Source organism: Festucalex cinctus, chromosome 14, assembly GCF_051991245.1.
Source record: "Festucalex cinctus isolate MCC-2025b chromosome 14, RoL_Fcin_1.0, whole genome shotgun sequence".
Classification (NCBI taxonomy): domain Eukaryota; kingdom Metazoa; phylum Chordata; class Actinopteri; order Syngnathiformes; family Syngnathidae; genus Festucalex; species Festucalex cinctus.
Genome location: NC_135424.1, coordinates 3,257,568 through 3,279,103, shown reverse-complemented (window position 1 = coordinate 3,279,103; position 21,536 = coordinate 3,257,568). Strand labels below are relative to the sequence as shown.

Below are 21,536 nucleotides of genomic sequence, written 5' to 3'. Positions count from 1 at the left end.
CAAACACCAGTTCAGAGTGTTCTTCTTTTGGCAGCCACAAAAGCTGATTTGAAATACAAAAATAGACATTTAGCAAAGCTGCATAATATTATGAAACATGTCTGTAAAAAAAACAAAACAAAAAAAAACCATGTAGGCGGTTTACTGTGCTGTGTATAAAGAAGAATGGCTAAAGTGCATGGAGACATTTGGAAGCCACCAGCAGCTACAGTCCCGGTCTGCTGGGTCTGGATGAGATGCCACCCCGGCTGTGAGACCGAGGTGGGCCGGACACGGGCACCAATGGCGCTACAAGACAGGAAGAAACGCTGCAGTTATTGATTATCCAGCCATCCATTCATCCATTTTCTTAAATTCAACCAGAAAAGTTTAAAACAGGCCAACAAAACCCTCTTCCACGCACCTGAACCGTGATTTTGTTTTTCCTTACCTGGGTGCGGCGCTTGGAAGTCCGTCCCCTCGTCCCTGATTGGCCAGCGGCCCAGAGGGTGGTGGTGGGAAAACGAGTCCAGGAAAGACGAGCTGCCGATCCCGAGGCTGACGCCGGTCACGCCGATTCCGAGGGAGTCTTTGGGGAAACACCGAGAGAACGTTACAAACGTCCAACCTCTCGTAACTGGCATGTGGCTGTGTTCGGAACTACATTGCCTCTAATTAACTCATTCAAACCCAAAAACATATATATACAAGTTTTAATACTGTCTTGCATTACCAAAAATGTATATATGTTTTTGTTTTTTTTTGTTTTTTTTTTTGTTATAGAATATAGAAGGCTTTGGTGCAGCTTCTGACATGAAGAGGTCGCTTAAAGCAATGGTAGTTATTAAAAAAAAAAAAAAAAAACGGCCAGCAGGTGGAAGCAGAGTATAAGAGATCAACCTGATGAAACTTAGGTACATTATAATGCTAATTGCTGCAAAACTGAAACGGATACAAAAATACTTTTTTTTCCCGATGAAAGAAGAGACTCTAATCTTTCTTTTGGTAGGTTCCATGTTTTTATAGCAGTAGAACACAATATTCTGTGAACCTTGCAAAATCAGTCAAAATCCAGTAAAACAACCCGAAGCAAAGGGAGTTGCTTCAGTGAAAATGGCTGCGAGCGAATTAGCGCGTTAACGGCATTACGCCACACAAAGTTTAAGTTGGTCTAGTAGGCTTTTCCCAACATTATTTTCTTTCTCGCAGAAGGCTGGAGGTTTTGCTCATAATTCCCCCCCATTCACTACCTTGTCAAAAACTCGCAAACGTCCCACCTGTTGCCACCGAGGCTCTGCCAGGCCTCCCCTGTCCGATGTTGTCCAGCACAGTGAAGGAGCGCCGGTAAGGGGTGTCCGACTGAGGGGCAAGAAAATCAGAGCACGCGGGGATAAACGTCTCCACAAAGCCCGATGACTTACCCTGTACGTGTGCGTAGTGTTCGGGCGGGAGAAGACGTCCAACGGGTAAAGGCGATCCCTCGGAATTGAACTAGCAACCTCGTCGTTGAGGGCACTGTGGGCCCGGCTGGAGGGGCCTTTGTGGCGCTGGTGGGGGAGGAATGGAACATAATTAGTGCCGTCACTATTTAATATTTTTTTAGAATTGATTAATCTAACCATTATTCAATCAATTAATCTACTACGGTGTTCCCTCGTTTATCGCAGATTCATCTTTCGCGGCCTCGCTGTTCCGTGGATTTTTTAGGTCATGCTTTTTGGTTTGTTTATTTATTTTTTGGTCTTTGTGCGGCCAAATCTCTCGAACCTTTACGTCCAACTGGGGACATACGGGTATCTGCGGATTTGTATCAATGAGACCTTTCCAACGGTGTCTGTCCTGTCGCTCCACGACATTGCATTCCGGAGATAGAAAATATAGACTGTGCTGTAAAGTTAATTAAAAAACAAACAAACAAACAAACATACTTTCAATGGAAAAAAATGACTGTAACTGAAAAAAAAACACAAATGATGAATGAAAAAGCATTTATAATAAACCAAAAATCATACCAAAACGAAAAAACAATAAATGAAAAATAAACAGTAAATAAAAAAAAAACATACTTTTTAAAAAAAAATGACTGTAAATGTAAAAAAACAGAATGATGAATGAAAAAGCATTCATAATAAACTAAGAATCATACCAAAATGAAAAAAAAACAAAAAAAAAACAAACAAACATACTTTTAATGGCAAAAAAATTCATGTAAATGAAAAAAGAACATATATGTCGAATGAAAAAGCATTTATAATAAAGTAAAATAAAATATTAAAAATATATACATCATAATTACCGGGTTTTTTTTTTTTTTTTATTCAATGCAGATTTCCATTATCCGCGGGTAGTTTTTGGAACATAACACCCACGATAAACAAGGGAACACTGTCATCGGATTAATTTTAATTTCGCATTAAAGTGTATTACAAAAGCATTTTTTCCCCCTGATGACTGTTTATTAACCAGTGATTGGTGTTCATTTTGTATTTCATACTTATAGAGTGATTAAAAAAGTGGGGGGATTATAAATTATTATTATTATTTTTTTTTAACAGGTGTTTGCAAATGTCTTATTTTGATTAAACACAGAAGATAATCAGTCTTCTTTCATCAAGGACTACAGAAATCAGAGAACTATTACTGTAAAAAAAATAAAATAAAAATGCTCTCAACGATTACTCGATTATTAAAATAGTTGTCGATGAATTTGATAAACGATTAATGTTGACAGCTCTAAACACAATTCTTTAGGAGTTGATAGTCTGAAGAGACAAGCGTGAAGTCGTGCTACCTGAGCAGGTTTGGACTGCTGTCCCAAAAGCGACGACTCTGCGTCTCCGGCGCCAATGGGCGGCAGGAGCGTGTTCCTGCTCAGCGCAAACAGCGGAGACATCAGCCGGTCGCTGGCCGTGGGTCTTTGGAGGAATACACAAAAACAAATGTAAATACAGCACAAATATCAGTGTCAAAGCAATGCTGAGTATTATTCAATGTTTCCTTCGGGAGCTGTTGGCAAGCAGAGTGGCGGTGCACAAGTGATTAGAAAGAAAAAAAAAAAAAAGAATGTCTGCGAGGTAGCACACCGATCGAGCCGACTCACAGCCGTGTACCCCGGATGACCTCATCCATGGATCCGGCGACCGTGGCAGACTGACTCAAGCTGGGAACGAGGGGCTGGAGCGTGCGGGGTGCCGGGTTTCTGCGGCGGGCCGACTGAGGCGGGCGGGTCAGCCAGGACGAACTCTGCTCCAGGACCCGAGGGCGAGGGCGGGTTTTGCCGGCGGCCGCCATGCCGGAAGGCGGTCTGAGAGCGCCGCGCTCCTCCGGCTCCCTGCACAGTGAATGGAAAAAAAAAAACAGGAGTGCCAACTGAGAAGGTTTGAGAAGGCGAGTCGCAGTTTTCTATTTGCAAATTCACAAATTCATGTTTTTTGTTAGGGGGTGGGAACGTGTCCTCTGTTTGGAAGTCTTTTAGTTTTAAGGATAACGTTATAAGATGCTTTTAATGCAACGTAAAACTAATTTAATGCCCACTTCGTACTTAATAATGCACACACGTGCACACATATATAGATACATAATACAAATACTTATAATCATATGATTTTGATAGTTAACTCATGATTAATTCTCACACTTTATATCTGTTAAAAATGTACCATAAAGTATCATTTACCAGTTTTTCATATTCTTGTTGATTAAAAAAAAATGGACAAATACAAATGTGGTTGTATCTTTTGGTTCATTGATACAGTAATTTCATAGCAAGTAATTCATAATTCATAAATTAACAGTTATGGTTGAAAAAAGTGTGAAACATTTGAGTCATAGATTTGTGTTGACGTATTTTTTTTTCTGCCACTAGGTGGCCTTAGTGTTTCATGTTGGACATTGGTGACAGGAGCACGTCATTTTTTCTTTTCAAATTCTGAGAAATTTGGTATTTGGAACATGAAGCACCTCGTGGACCACTTTGTTCGTTGTAAATTACAACTAGTGAGCAGTTCCCACAAATACATATTTTTTTAATCACATTATTAATGCTAAATTCTGTTCTAGTGACTCCTTTAGACAATGTTGTATGTGAAATACAGTATGAGCAAGTGTATTTAAAATTTTAATGCTTCTTAATGCCATTTACGGCCTTAAAGGGATACTTGACTCATTGAGCCATTTTCAGCCGTAAAAAATGTAATATATTGTCTATAATTAATGTGGTAACTTCATTATTTTTCATGTATTTTTTTTCTACTTCCTGTCGACTGATGATGACATCACCTGTGCTGAGGAAGTAGGTAACGACCAATCGTGGCTCTGACCAAACCCAGAAAACCATGATTGGCCGTGACCTATTTCCTCAGCACAGGTGATGTCATCATCAGTTGACAACAAGTAGAAAAAAAAATACTTTTTAAAGGTATTAATTGTACATGAGAAATAATCCCAATGCGGATTCTCACTGAGTTCTGTCGAGCGCGGCCAGGTTCCTCTGCTGCAGCGGGATGCTGTGGATCATGATGAGGTCGTTCAGGTTCTGCTGGGTGCCACCGATCGAGACCCTTCCGGCCTGGTGAGAGGGCCAAAAACAAACAATAATGATCATAGATGCCGACAATAGAACTTTACTTTAAGGTTCAACCGATGGTTAGCGGATTAAATGTCAACAATCCAGCCAGCATCCCCTCAGTTAATTAATTATCGTGCAGCCGACAAACAACAACGGTCACAAGACTTTGAAATAAAACAAGAGCATTCTCAGGACACACGAGAAGACAGTAAACTACGGTTAATTCGTGAACCGCTTTCGGGTTAATGGGCAAGCACAAGCGCATTCCATCTAGAACTAAAAGACGAGGAGCCAGAATGGCAGCACGCCGCCATCGTGGCTCCGAGCAAGGCAGGTTACATACACTGGGCGGCCTTTTCTGCTTTTGGGGCTTCCGGCGAGACTTGTGCTTTGAGCCCCTTGACTTCTTTAGGCCAGTGGACACAGAGAGAGAGAGAGAGAGAGAGGATAGTCATGAAGAAGGTAAGGGGAAAACGAAAGAAGGAAGCAGATGTAGATGACAAGGTCGGAGGAGAGGAAAAAGTGATACAAGTTAATTAATTGGGGAGCAAACGAGACTGGAAAAAAAATGACAGGGGTGTAATTTATATGTTCGTTCCAAGCTTGTCTGGTACTCTTGTTTCCTCCCCAGAAAATTGTTCTTAGGTCACTTAAGACTAAATTAAGCATGTGTGTGAATGTGAGTGCAAATGGTTTGTCTACATATGTTACCTGATCACATATCATCAGAGAAATTTAACGGGACACTCGATGAGGTGATGACAGCGCAAAGCTTATACTGCAAAATCTCATGAATAACGGTCTAAAAAAAAATTGTTTTAAATCACAAATTGAATTGAATTGTATTATACCGGGGACTTCATACACAAAATAACTCAAAATGCCTCACATACACATTTAAAGGCGATTACAATCAAGAGTTAAAGAGATTTAAAAGCAAAGTAATAAAAAACAGGATGATAAAATTAGTCAAAGAAAATAAATAAATAAATAAAATATATAAAATAAAAAAATAAATCATATAAATAATGAATTATTATAATATAATAAATTAATGAATAAAACATAAAAACATACAATTAAAAAAAATACATTTTATTAAAAAAAAAAAAACAAACACTTTTCATAGGTATGGAGAAAAGAGCATAGTTTTTAAACCTGGAATTAAAGCCAGTTACACTTTATTGGTATGTTTTGAATCTGTAGTCATTCATATTATCCATCCATCCATTTTCTAGACCGCTTATTCCTCACAAGAGTCACGGGGGGTGCTGGAGCCCATCCCAGCCGGCTTCAGGCAGTAGGCGGGTTACACCCTGAACTAGTCGAAAGCCAATCGCAGGGCACACAGAGAAAAACAACCATCCACACTCACAATCACACCTAGGGACAATTCGGAGCACCCAACTAACCTGCCATGCATGTCTTTGGAATGTGGGAGGAGACCCATGAAGACACGGGGAGAACATGCAAACTCCACCCAGGAAGGCCAGAGCCTGGACTCGAACCCGAGTCCTCAGAACAGGGAGGCGGACGTGCTAACCACTGAATCACCGTGCTGTCTCATTCATATTATTTACTGTGATAATTAATGATCGGATACCGGCAAATTGAGGACCATAATGGACACAAGAAGAGGTTTTTTTTTGTTTTTTATGTGTAGCTAGTCTATCAGCATATACATTGCTATTTAAATGCAGGCTCCATGACTCCATTTACCTGGAAGGGCAAGCCAGGGGCGAGTGGAGGCGGAGCCAGCGCACGGCTCTGCCCAAGTTTCGGCAGCATGCTTGGAAGTGTGGACAACAACGTCAAGGAATTCTGCGGCACCGGACTCGAGTTCCCAGAAGGTTTTGCACCACCTGCCAATCACACCGATGGCCTCACTTATTTGTTGGAATCAAGTCAAACGACAGAGAGGAGGTGGGCGTACCGGAGGAGCGACGTTCCCACTGGCGGTGGACCAGCTCGCTCATGCAGCCCACCAGCTGCTGCCACACGTCGTCGAACAAATGGTCGAGCACGGCCTGGCGGCGACACCTGTAGGGCGAAACGGGAGGCAAGCAGCGACGCCCCGGGCACGGCTCCTTTTCGTCATCCAGGCTGATGCGGTCGAAGGCCAGGTACTCCTCCATGTGGCCCTCCACCTCGATCACTCTGGGTCTGGAGTCCCTTGAGGCCGGTAAAGGCCCGTTGACTTCTGCTGAGTTGGACTTGAGCAGCGCCGCGCTCCGGCCCAGCACGTTCAACCTTCGAACCCACAACAATGAAAGCATATTGTGCTTTTTTTTCTCCACATTTTAACAAGTGTATTAACTCGTTCACTCGCCGCCATTTGCACTGAAGCAACCGTTCTTCGCTCCCAGCTGTTTTACTGGATTTGGACTGATTTTGCAAGGCCCACAGAATATTATGGTCTTATGACTATAAAAATGTGGAACCTACCAAAAGAAAGATTAGTCTCTTCTTTCATCAGGAAAATAAAGTAGATTTGTACTTGTTTCCGTTTTGCAGTTTCATCATGATTCACAAACCAGTTGATACCCCGAGCAAAAAACATGGCAATATTTAAAATAGAACATGTTTATTAGGTTTTTGGGAGCAAATGAGTTAAACATCACAGAACACAACTGATTACACAATAGGAAGCTGCCTTTACACCAGGGGTGTCCAAACTACGGCCCGGGGGCCATTTGCGGCCCGCCGTCCATTTTTTAGTGGCCCGCGCCATGCTAAAAATAGCATTTGACTCAGTTCAAATAAAATAAAATAAAAATGTTTGGAGATCGTCAAAATAAGAAGGGAGGGTGTCGAAATACACAAGCACTATTAAAGGTTATTTTAGTTAACTAAAACTAACGAAAAAACTAAAATGTAAAACAATTTCGTTAACAAAATAAAATAAAAACGAAAATGCTTTTTAAAAAAAGAAAACTAACTGAAACTACATTTTGTTTACAAAACTAACTAAAATAAAACTATAATTATAGCAAAAATGCCCTTCGTTTTAGTCTTTGGTAATTAATTTAATGCATGAGCCTTTGGGTATGATTTTAAATGTGATTTTTAGTCGATTTATTTTGATATAAACCGGAATAATGATGTTGCGCCCATGGTGTTTTTTTTAAATATTTCACACAAGTAATACACGTTAAAAAAAATATATATATATATATGTATATATATATATATATATATATATATATATATATATATATATATATATAAAATTAAATAAAACTAATACTGAAACTAACTAAACTAAAACTAAGCATTTATTAAAGAACTAAAACCAACAGAACCACAGTGAAAACTAATTAAAACTAACTAAATAAAAAAAAACTCAAAATAAAATGAAAAATTCCCAAACTATATTAACCCTACTGCCATATTACAAATAAATTGGTTTATATACTGTAGCATTTTTCTAAATATGCAAAAGCACAAATAAATTATTTGTAGAGTGAATTTTTTCAAGTGAATTTTGACAAGTGTGTCTGTCAGCTGGTATCATCCCATACATGATACATGACCTAATACAATTAATTTCCTAAAAGATTACACTGAATTCACTTATAAATCAAATGTTCCAAAACATTTATTTCAAGTTACGTCAACTTTACAATTTATTTCTCAATCAAACACAGTTTAGACAGTGTAAATAAGAATATCTATCTCCCAGGCAACACAATGTGTTGGAGTGAGGTCATGTCATTCCAAAAATGAGTTATTACAGTCTCTTCTTTCATCAGGAAAAAAAAAAAGTATGTTTCTATCGGTTTCCGTTTTGCAACAATTAGCATAATATAAGCTAAGTTTCATCATTATTCACAAACCTGTTGGAAACACTGGCAAAAAGAGCTTGTTGCAATATGGTCCTGGCTGATCTCGTATACTCTGCTGCCACCTGCTGGTCGTTTTCTTAATAACTACCATTGCTTTAAGTGACCTCTTCAGGTCAGAAGCTGCATCAAAGACTTCTGTATGCTCTAGCATAAAAAAAACAAAAAAACAAAAAAACAACAGCATATGTTTATACGTTTTGGGGAGTGAAGGACAAAGTATTAAAAATGTATTTATATGCTTTTGGGTTTTATTGTGTTAATAAGTCTTTGACGTGTATTTGTCAAAATATCCTAAAGATTGAGAAATACAAACCACTTCACACCTTAGTTTTTAGTTAGATAAGAGCAAAAACTCACTCTGTATTGTTGTCATCTTTCTCACTTGCCCTGCCAAAGGCCTCCTGGGATGCTGATTGGCTACTACTGGAGCTGTTGCCGATCGTCCCTGAGGCCGCGTACCACTGGAAGCCCTCATCACTGGGACACACCAACTGGGTGCCCAGGATCCTGAGTTACACAAACACAAAAGAAAATAAAACAGCCAAACTCGTCTTTTTAACAAAACGATTAAGTGCTATTTAATTTTCCAGGCGGGATACGAACCGAAGATGAGGGAAGCGCGTGGCCCACTGCTGACATTCATCCTGCAGCCCCGGGAGAATCCCTCTCCCGGTGCCTTTACCCTCGTATAGCTCTTTGTCGATCTCATCAAACATTTGCTGCACTTGGCGGGAAGCCGCCTTGTCGAACTCCTGTGGGGACAAACGAAGGAGAAGGCGATTCATTACCTCCACCAACAAGAGCTTTCGTTTGTTGTCTGTTAGTGTGCAACTTCAATCTTCAGTTGAAAGTTTACGCGCTGCAGCATGTTTTAATTGTGTCGTTATAAAATAAAAAATCCTGTTAAAAATAATAATATTCTGGGGAAATTAAGAACAAAAAAAATGATGGAATTATATTTTAAAAATCTTTTAGGGTTGTTAAAAATATATATCTACCAAAAAAATTCGAGTAATATTAAAAAAAAAAAAAAAAAAAAACTCAAATTGATGTCATAAAATATGTGATCCAAATTATTATTCTTAGTAGGCAAATATCAAAATAAAACAAGCAAATTTGGAAAAAAATGAACTCTGTCAATGTATGGTTTTCATTTTGTAATTATCAATATTACCTATCTGATTCCGTTTGAATTTGAATGCAGACAATGCCACATGGGCACAAACAAAGAGTTGAAATACATCTAATTTCTTCTCACAAGCGTTGTTTCTTAGATGCAGCCGGAGGAAGACAAAATAAATAAAATATTGAGCCCTTTACAGAAAAAAAATTTACAGGACCAACTGTGCCTACAAACAATACCCAGCGGGCGCAGGCCTTGTGAATAAAAAGAAGCAGGAAACAAACAAAAGAAGTTTACACGCTATAGCCTTTGAATGTCAATCAAATCTCAAATTAAAATTTCACAATGTGTATCCGTTGAGGATTTTCGCCCGAGACTAAAGTCATGACATCACATGCTGAGACGGGGTCTTACATCGTAACCCCAGGAAAAGACAGAACTCCTCTCTGTGGACACGCCGGTGCCTATGGAGCTGTGGATGCCCGACCAGGACCGGCTGGAGTCCACAGAGATGACGGTGGGACAGTGGGAAGGGCTGGAAGCGCCAGATGTCTCGGAACTATAAAAAGAAAAAAAAAGAAAAAAAAGAGGATTATTTTACAGTTAGGCTGCTCTCAGTTTTGGAGTTGATCACATAATCAGAGGCAGGGTGGAAAATAAAGGGCAAATGTCAAAGTCATAGAATATTCTATCAAGCTGTCTTCATTAGTTATTCTTTTTAGCTGCACATCTGAAGGAGGCAACACGATATCAATTAATCTAAGGAGTGGATCTAGTTTCGCATTTCAAGGACTCTCTCTTGACTTGTTCGATTGTCTGCAAAGAGAGTGAGGCTCCCTCGCCTGTTGCGGATGGAGACGGCCTCCTCCACGTTATCGAGGGGGTATTGAGGAGTTTGGCGGTCTGCCTCCTCGGGGAGAGGATGGTGGTCGAGGCTGCTGCGAGACAAGCCGCGGCTGCACAGAAAAACACATCCATTAAATACTATGTAGTATGTACCATGAATATATCAATTTTCTATAGCATAGTCCATTCTTGCTGACTTTGGGCGAGACAAGCAGGGTACACCCTACTGGCTACCAGCCAATCACAGGGCACATACAAAGGGCCGATCACGCTCCTATCCACCTTAGTACAATGTCATAATTACAGTAAACATCTGTATGAAAAACACTTCTGACAAATTTTTCACCGTGCCATAGCCTCACTATTATACAGTTAAAGACGTGTAAAAACACAAACAAGAAAAAATGCATTTCTAGGCCTTAAATATTAAGCGATAATATGAATAACATTAGGGCGGCACGGTAGTCGAGTGGTTAGCACGTCCGCTTCCCAGTTCTGAGGTCTCCGGTTCGAGTCCAGGCTCGGACCTTCCTGGGTGGAGTTTGCATGTTCTCCCCGTGCCGCGTGGGTCTTCTCCGGGTACTCCGGTCTCCTCCCACATTCCAAAGACATGCATGGCAGGTTAATTGGGCGCTCTGAATTGTCCCTAGGTGTGCTTGTGAGTGTGGATGGTTGTTTGTCTCTGTGTGCCCTGCGATTGGTTGGCAACCAGTCCAGGGTGTCCCCCGCCTACTGCCCAGAGCCAGCTGAGATAGGCGCCAGCACCCCCCGCGACCCTTGTGAGGAATAAGCGGTCAAGAAAATGGATGGATGGATGGATGAATAACATTATGTTATGGTAATCTTGTGCCACGTGAGGAGTCTTTGCAGCCTGTAATTCACTCAACCACAAATGGTCGTAAATCGAGGACATCACCCAATCTAATGATAAAAAACAAGGTTTGCATACACAATTATAACATGCCTTAACAATATTCTTTTTTTGTAGTTCGTAGTGGTGACTAGCTGTTATCATGCTGACACAGTCTCTCATTGCTTACAACCAAAATTATGTTTGCGTTAGTCATGTTTCATACTTACATCTCTAGCTTGTGCGATACCGGTTTCCGGTTGTAACGTGAAATCATTCTCCTTCCCTCCGTGTCTAAGGACTCAAGCCCTCTCCTCGCCTCCTCGTCCCCGCATCTTGAACCAGCAGCGAGCCGCTTCGGCGGAGTAATAAACCAGACATTTCCGGCAAATGCTAACCTGGCTTCCGAACACGGAAGATAACGAACGTTAGGTAGCGGCTACACTTTGCAGCTCAGCTAACATGACACGAGCAGCGTCGCTATTTCTTTGCAAACTCTCTGCCCGTCATCACTGCGTTTAGAAGTATGTTTTACAGTCGTCAATCTCGCCGTTTTACACGTTAAACGGGTTAATGTTACGCTATCCGTCGTTATGTGAAGCTACTAGTGTTAGCACCGCCAACAACACGGCTGTCATGGTTACGCTGCCGGGGTTTAACCCAGCATGGTACCCGAGGTTGACTCCAACTCCCAGCATTCATTGCAACAACAACTGTGCGCCACTAAAATATGTCCGTCTGCCATCGATAGATATTACCGTTACTTGATTTGGAGAAGAAAACTACAATCTTACAAGATTTTAAAAAATAAAAGCACCATGTATTTAATTGAAATATAAATGTAAAGATATAAAGGACAACAGTAAGTTATTCAGGTCATTTTGTGGTCATATTGTAGGAACTTATTTTCCACTAAATTAGCGAGTCGAGGAAATTTTGGGATAGGACGCATAAAGTAGGAATGGAGTAAATGGCGTGTTTGTGGCGTAAATAAAAGTAGTCTTAATTAGAATATGTACGTCCAATAACGCCTTTCAAATAATTCAAGGTAAGGATGATAACATATTTGGAATTTTGTACATCACACTTGGGAATTACTCTGCATACCTTTTCCCTACAGGGATAGTGCAGAAATGGATTTTCTCCATAGAACTGTGGTTCAGGAGGACGCAGTCCAGTACAAACTGTTTCTGACGCAACCGGTCGGTTCTACGGTACAACACACGAAGGAACACCTCTCGCGTCTTGTGGAGGAGATCCTTGCAAAAATAGCGCCTCTATCCATGCAGTACATCTGGCAGAATCAGCCATTTAATATCAAGTATTATCCTGAGAAGGGTAGGAATGCTATCCAATATCCATCCTTGGCTTGAAGTTTACACGGCTTGGATTGATATATTTTACTGTTATGTTTAGGGGATGTTCCGGCTCATATCGGTGGCAGTACCCAGTTTGGCGACAACGTGGAGGATGAGTGGTTTATTGTTTATCTTCTGAAGAAAATTACAGAGGCTTTTCCGGGACTTGTTGCAAGGTGGGGAAACACATGTTGTAGCATTTTACTTCCCAGCCTTTTCTTCAGTTTTTAGTCAGCTGCTATTTTTCGCTGTGCAGAGTTGAGGACAACGATGGGGAATTTCTTCTAATCGAAGTAGCAGATCATCTTCCTAAATGGTTGGATCCAGACACCAGTGAGAACAGGGTGAGTAATTGGGCATCAGAGTGGTGCAGATACCTGGAAAAACCTACTTAGGCACAGTTCAAAAAGTATTTTATACTTTCCACCACTACCTTTTTGAAACCAAATTATTGTTCTCATGTTCCACTCTTTTTTCTTTTTTTTTCCCCCACCCTTGTCAGGTGTTCCTGTACCGTGGTGCGTTACATCTCCTACCCTGTCCATCACGTTCCAATCCAACAGGGTTCCCTAAGGATGTGGTACCAAGTATTCAACAAGCTGTAGCGCTACTGTCCTCACAACCAGAAGCATGCCGTGCAAACCCCAAGATTACTCGGGCCCTGGATAGGCGGCTGGATGGGTGAGAAGACACAAACGTTTATCTGCTCTGGCCAAAACTGTGTCTATATTTTTTTAAGAGCAATTCCCGCAGGTCTGATCATTTGAGATGCTCTTGATTTGGGTGCTTAAATTATAATATACATTGTGCATATATACAAGAGCAGCAGATTGTGTCCTTCACAGAGGAGATGCCAAAATGAGACACAGCTGGCTGCGTTGTTAGAGGATCATTTAGATAATGAATAACGGCATCAGAGCACTCTCACATTAGCTCTTTAAGTGGTGTACACACGTACAATAATCGATTATACTGTGGTGTGGTGTCGGGTGTGTTAAAAGGAAATTTAGTTCCTACAATCACGCTTTTGACTGACTATCAGAAAAGGAGTGTGTTCACCCCTTTTTAGCCGATACTATAGATTTACTATTTATCCATGTTTAGGTATCCAGATAAGATTGGCGCCAACCAGCACCGCGCACAGTGTTTCGTACCGGCGGGGGTGGCCATGGTTTTGGCGCAGCGGCCCGACCTGGTGGCCCCAGCCGTCTCCGCTTTTTACCTGCGGGACCCCGTCGACCTCCAGGCGTGCCGAAATTTCAAGAACTTCCCACCTGACACGCGGGTCTTAAGCTCGGTACGCAAACGGTGTACGTGATTTCACTGCGGTCCCTGCCGGTCGTTAACGTTGAGTTGCCGCGTTGTTCTCCAAGGTGACGTTCACTCGGTGCTTGTACGCTCAGCTGCAGCAGCAAAAGTTCATCCCAGACAGGCGGAGCGGCTTCACCATGCCGGCACGCTCGGATCCCCGGTACAAAGCGCACGAGCTTGGCATGAAACTGGTGAGACAATATTGTTCGTTACAGTATGTGGATATTGTATGACAGCTCATTGATATCACATGTTAATCACTGTGTGTGTTACCGTTTGTGTGTCCCAGGCTCATGGCTTCGAGATCCTGTGCTCCAAGTGCAGGCTGCCGTCTTTGGAGGACGACTCCTCGGTCAGTTGTAACCCTCGGTGGAAAGGGTTCCTGCAAAGTCTGAAGAGCAATGGTTACTTCCGGGTTAGTCAGCCTTTTTGAATTCATACATTAAATAATGTGTAGATATTTATGCTTTCGTGTTCAAATGCAGGGAGAGATTGAGGGTTCGGCACGTTTCAGACAGCTGATGACATCGGCAGAAAACTTTTTTAAGCAGTCGGTCGCCTCAAAATCCAGGTGAGAACTTTTAGCATTTATGCGTAAACATGTTTTTAAAATATATGCACGTTCAATTCCTACTTCCTTTACTTATAAGAAACAAAATTAGTCCCTTTTGGGATTTTTTTTTTTTTTTTTTTAAATAATATTCTTCCAACAAAGGAATAATTTTTTGGGGGGCCGCATCATGCCAGAAAACTCAAGTGCATGAATCCTGATGAAATTTTATGGATTTTACCACAATGTGGCAAAATGTACTCAGTAAGGCCGCCTAGGCAGTTTGAAAAATTTAGCCCTCCAACGCCTGTTTGACAGATCTACACAAAATTGTATGGATATGTGTATTATGACAGAATGCAAGAAAAAGTCTCAATGAGTCATGCCTGGAACTGTTCAGGCAGTCAACCGTTTTGGTTTTACGCTGCAGTTTTAGGCAAATTCCAATTTCAATACAAGCTCTTTCAAAAAAATACTCCATCAGTCGTTAATTGGTAACCCGACAATAACGTATTTCTTGTGTAACTTACCTGAGATATAAGATATTAGAAAAGCTAGAAATTTGATCTTGAATTGACATGTCTTGCAGTGAGATGTCTCCAGGGGAGGAGGTTCTTCAACTGCTGAGCTCCTGTGGTCCCAACAACATGGAGGAGTTGAGGAAACAAGAGGCACAGCTCCCCCAAGAGGACAGTGAGTGCAACACCAAACTCGCTCTGAATGACATTGCATCTCAAAGGCACACAATATGCTTTATTCTCCACAATGTGGCAGTTCCCAGGTGTCTGAAAAACATGTTCGTTATGTGTCCTTGTCAAAATATCCCAAAGATCAAGAATTAAAACATGAGGACGAGGGCGTAGCCACCAACGAAGTGGCTCCTACTTTTTAAGATCAGACGAATCTGTTTCTTCATGGCCATCTTTAGGTGACGACTGGTTGAACGTCACTGCCCAAGATTTGGAGCGCATGCTTGAGGAAAGGTCCGGGACCAGACCGGAGCCTGTCGCGCATGAAGAAGACGCCAAGAGTTCAGGGACGGAAGGTGACAGGAGTACGCAGACGGAAGACAGGGAAGAAGGAGAGGAGGCCGGTTACAGTCTGGTGGGGGTCAGCCAGCGGATGAGGAAGTTCCTCAATACTAAATCATCCTTTTTAGGGGCAGAGTTGCCATGGTGAGACCGGCTTCTGACACAGCTACTAATCTGAAGCGTTGTGATACATGGGCTCCCTCTAGTGGCATGCAGGAGAATCTCTGCCTGAGTGCAATTCAGTTGTACATAAATTTTAAGTTATTAAATCTTTAAGAACTGTTTGTTTTAAATAGTTCTTTAGCTTCTAATTCATGCCCACTATTTTAATGTTGATCATGAGGGTGGTACTTGGAGAGCTAAGTGTTTTTTTAGGTGGCACTTGGAAGTAAAAAGTCAGAGAACTACTGAGATAATGAATTAAATATTCTCTTCTTGTCTTTCACTTTTTTTTCTTTTCCTCTCTACAGGAACTCTCCATGCAATAATCCCTTTGCCTATGACGTACCAACCCTCGTAAAAGAACTGGATCGAATATTAGGTACGTACGTTTATCTTTTTAGATTGCCTGTTCAATTTACTTGAATCTGTCTTATTTTTATTCCACAGACACAAGTGATGTAGAAACGCTAGATTCGGATGATCTTGATGAAGAGGAATGGGAAGGAGTTGGGGCGGAGGATGAAGACATAGTTGAGGAACCCTCTGGTTCTACGGAGATGAATGGGATGGAGGACTTGGACACTCTTAAAGGATACATGAACCAGATGGACCAGGAGTTGATGAACACACATATCGGGCAGAGCTTCAATCAGACGGTAAGAAAAGACCTCACCTAAGTTTATAGCGGTATAGAAAATGGATGGATAGATGGAAAATGATGAGTGAAAAGCTACATTGTCTTTGTAGCTTAAGTTCTACGGATGCTAAATTAGTCAGTCAAATACGCGTTAAATGAGAATGCAAAAAAAAAAAAAAGAAGAAGTAGATAGGAAGCTGCATAACTGCACAAACCAACGCAGATGAAAACCTCTCTTCCTCGCCACAGACGTCTTCATCCGCCCAAGCACCCGCCACAGAGGGCCTCCCGAGCCCAGCCGCAGAGACCGACGATGCGGAGGAGATCCAGCCTCTTGACATCGACCTCAACCTGGTCACCAACCTGATGGAGTCTCTCAGCTGCCAGGAAGGACTGGCCGGACCCGCCTCCAACTTGCTGCAGACTCTGGGCATACACCTACCGCCGAACTCGGACCGCTCGTAGCGGGCAGCGAGTCCCTGGTGAGTGAGGAAGATGTCGTTACTCAAAGTGAAAGGAAGAATCAAGAGTCAGATATATCTGCATTGATTATATAACATTATGTGAAATACATCAAAGTATGGTGAATAAATACACGGGTCTGAAGTTAACGTTTTAATCTAAGAATGTGTGGAAGTCACTGTAGATAACTTACATTTGGTATGCAGAAACTCAATAAATATTTTTGCAATGAAAGTGCCTTGTTTTTGAGTAGGACGCATGCATGTAAAATTCAAGAAATGTTCTAAAAATGTTCCTTTACAGACCAGTGGGCATTCCAAAACATGAAAGCCTTCCATGACCTACCGGTACATATATGCCAAAAAATATTTGTTCCATAAAGTTGTATTAATTTATTTCCAACGCTCCTTTCTCTTCATTTTGTGACATTTCTCTTGGCTGCACTGATTCTAGTACACGTATGTTACTTTTTTTTTTTTTTGTCCAATCAGATGTCAGCCTCTGTGTTACCATGTCAACCTCATTTACCGAGGTAATAAATATTAAATAACATTGAAAAAAAAAAATTCAGTCTAAAACCACAACATCTGTACGAAGGGGTGAACCAGCTCCCTTGCCGAGTGTAACAGTGCCGCTGCCAGCGGTGAGATGCACAGCGCCGACATAACGGCCGCAAAATCGAGGAGCATCCCCAGCAGCAGGATGGCGAACAGGTAACCGTGGAAGAGCAGGCTGTGCCAGCTGGCCCGACTCAGCGCTAGCAGGGGCCCGTCAGGGTGTAGCGTCCACAGAAGGCCCAGCAGCCAGCACTGGTTCACCAGCAAAGTGTAGTACATGTCCAAAGCGGAGGACTGGTCGTCGGCAGGGAGGTGGCGCCGTTCGGCCTCGGACACTTTGGACAGCCAAGTCAGGGAGAGGCTGAGGAGGATGACGGCCAGAGGTGCGTACATGTACTCCAGAGGCTCCACGACTGAAAGATCACGCCAGGCTGCAACAGGTAACCAAAAAGCAGTTGTATTACGTACCTGTACGTACCTATATTTACATTTGCTAGAAGGACCTTGTAGAATATTAGATTACTACTGAGTTATCAAAAATTATTATTTTTTGTTTGTTTTTTTTGGTATTAAATGTACTTCGGTAATGGATCATTTGTCTTCCCATCATGTTGTACAAAAATGTTGGCATGCTATTTAAGCTAGTTTGCTAGCTAACGCTATTGATGAGCCTCATGGAAGGTGGTTTGTTTTGTGTTGAACAATTTTACTACTAAATACACCTATTTATGTAACATGGGTTCATGATTGCGTACATGTTAGATGCATGGTGATGTTCTTATGACCATGTCCATTTTAAGTTCTTTGTTTTTACGTAATTTAAAAAAAAAAGGTTAAATGGGTGTCAATAACTGAACATTTTTTGTTGAAATAGGTCTGACAGCTGTTTTTTATTATTATTATTTTAAACTATATTCTGGGTGTAGAATCCAAAACTGATCTCAGTTTTTCTCTATCAAGTTGTTGAGCTACCAAATGCCCATTTTCTTAAAAATAAATAATACATATGCTATGTATATATGTGAATGACACACTAAAATGGAATAGTTACAAGCTTTGCCAACTAAAAAAAAAATATGCATAAAATTAGAACTTAGAACTCAATTGTGACTGCACAAACAAGTTGCCATGTAGCTGTAGTCCATTCATATAATCAGCTCTTCTTACTACAGCTAATCAGTGGAATTTTGTTTATCTCGGGTGAGCTGTGGAGAAAAAAAATTGACGCGCTAGAAAAAAAAACGGTTTTCAGCATGTAAATTTTAGTTTTAATCAATATAAGAATCAACAGATTTTTTTTTAAATTTCTTTTTCAAATTTTTCCCAAATGTTATTTATAGATTTTTGCTCCTTCACTGTACGGTACTCTCATGTTCAGTTGTCGTCATGATCACATTAGTCTTGCTTCAATGTTGAAAGGTTCTAGGTTCTAATTTATCCATTTTGCTTTTTGTTTCCATGGGTGCTCCAGTCCCACATTCAAAAAATAATTATAGGTCAATTGAAAACAGTCCAGTTGTGAATGTGAAGGCTTGCTTGTGTGTGTGTCCTGTGATTTTGAGAATATTCAATTACCTGTGAAGACCAGAGACGACCCGGTCAGGATGGACACAAGGACAAAGGTGTGGCCAGAGGGTGGCGCTGCCACCTTCAGCACCAAGCTGAGACCCACCGTGACGAGAGGCAGCGGCCGCAGGGCGAGCGGGAAGAGGCCCGCGTCCGAGCTGCCGGCCTCGGCCCACATGGCCAGCGCGGCGTGGACGCTGCTGCAGATGGACGGCACCAAGAGACGCTCGGCCAGTGGACGACTGTACCGCCTCAGTGGCGCCACTCCCAGAACGTGGAGGAGATTGACAAAGAACACTGACACGAGGACCTGGAGAACAAAAACAACCAGGTAGGTAAACCTGCACAATCTACTTGAATGAAATTCGAAAGTCAAACACTGTAAGAAGAGAATACGGTCATGCTCATTATGGGCGTGCATTTGTGGTTAAAGTTTGCAGTTGTGTAGAACTGCACAGCCCCGCGCTGAGAACTTTTGCTTCCTTTCTTTAGCTTAATTAAAGGAGCACAGTCGATATTCACAGATGGCGTGTTTAATGGAGCACCGAGGCAAACCATAAATGGAAACCCGGCAGATGGCACGTTGAATAATGACGTTTGAACTTGAAGAATAACAACCACAGCGGGAGTGTGATGCGAATGACAAGGTTATTGTTAAACTTTAGCTTTGCACGAAAAAAAGTAATTTATGACATATCGCAGATTGCAAGCATTTCTAAGGTTTACGTATCCGGCCAAATGAATACTACCCGTCATGCAATGTCCTCTTGTAATGGAAACGAGCGTCTGGTCAACCTGCTCGAGTAAGGCTTTCATAACAAACAAAGGCGGCACTAGGGGGTTTAATATGGCAAGCAGATTCTTCTTGTGGAAGAGGAGCCCAGCTTGTTGAAAATAACAAATGCCCGTAAAGATAATAAAAATATTTTCACTCATAGAGGCAGCATTTCATACACTTCTCAGTTAGTACCAATAATCTGTTCCAGCCTCCCACTGAAAAAATATAGATAATTTTACAATGTTTTTTTTTCTAATTTGGAAAATAGCACATCAGAGTACTTTTTTTTTTTTTTTTTTAAAACATGAAACAGGTTTTGCATCACATCACGATGTAATGTTTTTTGTAATGTTCCACATTTCCCTCCTAACTAGACTAAGTACAATTTCTGGAGAAATTGTGTGGCAATGCTGAAAGTTGAATGCTAAGATTTGAATGCAATAATTATGAAGAAAAATTGAGAGTTAAATTATGAAATGATGACTCGGTTACTGGACAATGCACTTTACCAACTGTGCCAATGAGCAACCTGGTATCGATGATAAGTTATATGTATGGAAGTAGGTGTGGAAAGTGACACTTAGAAATAGTTCAATGTCTATCCCATTGAAAATGAATGGGGAAGAGTTGATATTTAACGTTAAATTGGGCAACTAGAGCTGTAAAAACGATTACATTTTTTTTATCAGATTAATCACATCTTCGAATTTTGATTAATCACAGTTAAAAAAAAAAAGGCTATTTATCAACATTTTTTTTGCCAAATTTGAAGAGCACCTGTTATGTGTTGATTCTTTTAGCATTTAACTCTTTTTACTGCCACAAAAAAAAATGTAATATAACAAAGGCTTTGATCATTTACATCATCCTTGAAAACATTTTATTTCCTCAGATTTTGTCATGTTTCATTGTAATTTCATACACCGGCAGCCCATTGAAAATGGAATGCTGCCATCTGCTGGCCATAGTTAGTGAGTGTTTTTGATTCCACAACCCATTGACCAGGCAGCGGTGCACTTAAACATTGCACTGCCCATTGATTAAACAAAAAAAAAAAAAAAGTAGTTGACATCATTTAATGTTTCTGGCGGCATACATCGTGATTTTAATAATCGTTATTAAATGTTTTTGGCGGTCAAAAAGTTAATGTTATGATGTCAACATTTTTTGGTCCACTGCACACTCTCATCCCCCTCTTTTTCTATTAACTTAATTTTATTAACAATATTGTTTGTGATTAATCAATGAGTTAACACTTAAGTTTGACAGCACTACTTTTAAAACATTACACATCAATTCTCAGCATTCTTGTCATCACGGTTGGACAGACAAATGTGCTGCAATATGTCACACCACAATTTGAATTCACGTGTGCGAACAGTTCGACCTTGAAAGCGGTATTGGCCTTACTTGAATGCCGCATATTTTGTTTGCTTACATACTTTCGAAACTCGGTTACTTCTCACACTGCTCAAGGTTCGCTTCAATGATTGTCCTTCACAGACCTCAGTCATTTGCATCAACCTTTAGTCGGCCTTTTGCCTGCATGCGAAAACTTTGAAGTATTCTGTTAATCACACACCCAAGGTCTGCCCGTGAACGCCCGCCCACACACTTTTAACATACCCATTTGGCAAACAGACACTCATTGTAGAGTATTAAGTTGCGAAATGACGTCAGGCACCAACCTGGCCGAAGCAGAGGGCCACCGCGCACGAGTAGTGGTACTGGGGGAAGAAGATGCCGGCTACAAACGAGCGGAGCTTGTCGGCCGGGCAGTACAGGAAGACGACCGCCGCGCACAGGGTGGGCACGAGGGGCTTCAGGGCATGGTTGGAGGAAAGGGTTCTCACTGTGGAGATCCACCATCTCCAACTACACCACCTTACACGTCACACATTAACAAATAAAGTA

The 21,536-nt window shown here is 41.3% G+C and overlaps 3 protein-coding genes across 5 annotated transcripts in view; 1 reads left to right on the top strand and 2 right to left on the bottom strand.

Annotated features, from left to right (window-relative positions):
• Positions 1–6: 6 nt before the first annotated feature.
• On the bottom strand, positions 7–16,404 carry fam149b1 (family with sequence similarity 149 member B1). Of its 3 annotated transcripts, none has more exons than XM_077496162.1 (16): positions 14,153–16,404; positions 11,441–14,067; positions 10,357–10,470; positions 9,929–10,073; positions 8,995–9,143; positions 8,749–8,898; positions 6,480–6,796; positions 6,266–6,408; positions 4,890–4,952; positions 4,440–4,546; positions 3,080–3,310; positions 2,771–2,894; positions 1,401–1,526; positions 1,257–1,338; positions 431–568; positions 7–288 (listed from the first exon to the last, which is right to left on the bottom strand). In XM_077496162.1, exons 2-16 carry the CDS (start codon positions 11,485–11,487, stop codon positions 206–208), a joined length of 2,019 nt encoding a protein of 672 aa, XP_077352288.1. In that variant the 5' UTR covers positions 11,488–14,067; positions 14,153–16,404; the 3' UTR covers positions 7–205. The 3 variants fall into 3 exon arrangements, with proteins under 3 accessions (XP_077352288.1, XP_077352289.1, XP_077352291.1); XM_077496163.1 differs by having other exon boundaries at positions 4,890–4,949; XM_077496165.1 differs by lacking the exon at positions 4,890–4,952.
• On the top strand, positions 11,532–16,955 carry ecd (ecdysoneless homolog (Drosophila)). Its single transcript, XM_077496166.1, has 14 exons — positions 11,532–12,258; positions 12,331–12,548; positions 12,627–12,744; positions 12,825–12,912; positions 13,071–13,249; positions 13,673–13,865; positions 13,942–14,070; positions 14,169–14,294; positions 14,365–14,450; positions 15,019–15,122; positions 15,358–15,604; positions 15,931–16,001; positions 16,070–16,278; positions 16,509–16,955. The coding sequence occupies exons 2-14, from the start codon at positions 12,344–12,346 to the stop codon at positions 16,722–16,724; spliced, it is 1,971 nt and encodes a 656-aa protein (XP_077352292.1). The 5' UTR covers positions 11,532–12,258; positions 12,331–12,343; the 3' UTR covers positions 16,725–16,955.
• LOC144001663 (uncharacterized) overlaps positions 16,862–21,536 on the bottom strand; it is an 8,507-nt gene continuing 3,832 nt past the window's right edge. The window contains exons 3-5 of the mRNA XM_077496170.1: positions 21,311–21,506; positions 18,854–19,154; positions 16,862–17,709 (exon numbers count right to left, since the gene is read on the bottom strand). Of these exons, the coding sequence (XP_077352296.1) occupies positions 17,294–17,709; positions 18,854–19,154; positions 21,311–21,506 (913 nt within the window). The 3' untranslated portion in view covers positions 16,862–17,293. The remainder of the gene's footprint in view (positions 17,710–18,853; positions 19,155–21,310; positions 21,507–21,536) is intronic.

Coding starts and splice junctions, on each gene's coding strand:
- fam149b1 (XM_077496162.1), bottom strand. CDS start 11,487: ATGATTTCACGTTACAACCGGAAACCGGTATCGCACAAGCTAGAGAT. Junction 9,144..9,928: donor TCTTTTCCTGGGGTTACGAT/GTAAGACCCCGT, acceptor TTGTCCCCACAG/GAGTTCGACAAGGCGGCTTC. Junction 6,409..6,479: donor GTGGGAACGTCGCTCCTCCG/GTACGCCCACCT, acceptor TGTGATTGGCAG/GTGGTGCAAAACCTTCTGGG.
- ecd (XM_077496166.1), top strand. CDS start 12,344: ATGGATTTTCTCCATAGAACTGTGGTTCAGGAGGACGCAGTCCAGTAC. Junction 12,913..13,070: donor CAGACACCAGTGAGAACAGG/GTGAGTAATTGG, acceptor CACCCTTGTCAG/GTGTTCCTGTACCGTGGTGC. Junction 16,279..16,508: donor GGCAGAGCTTCAATCAGACG/GTAAGAAAAGAC, acceptor TCCTCGCCACAG/ACGTCTTCATCCGCCCAAGC.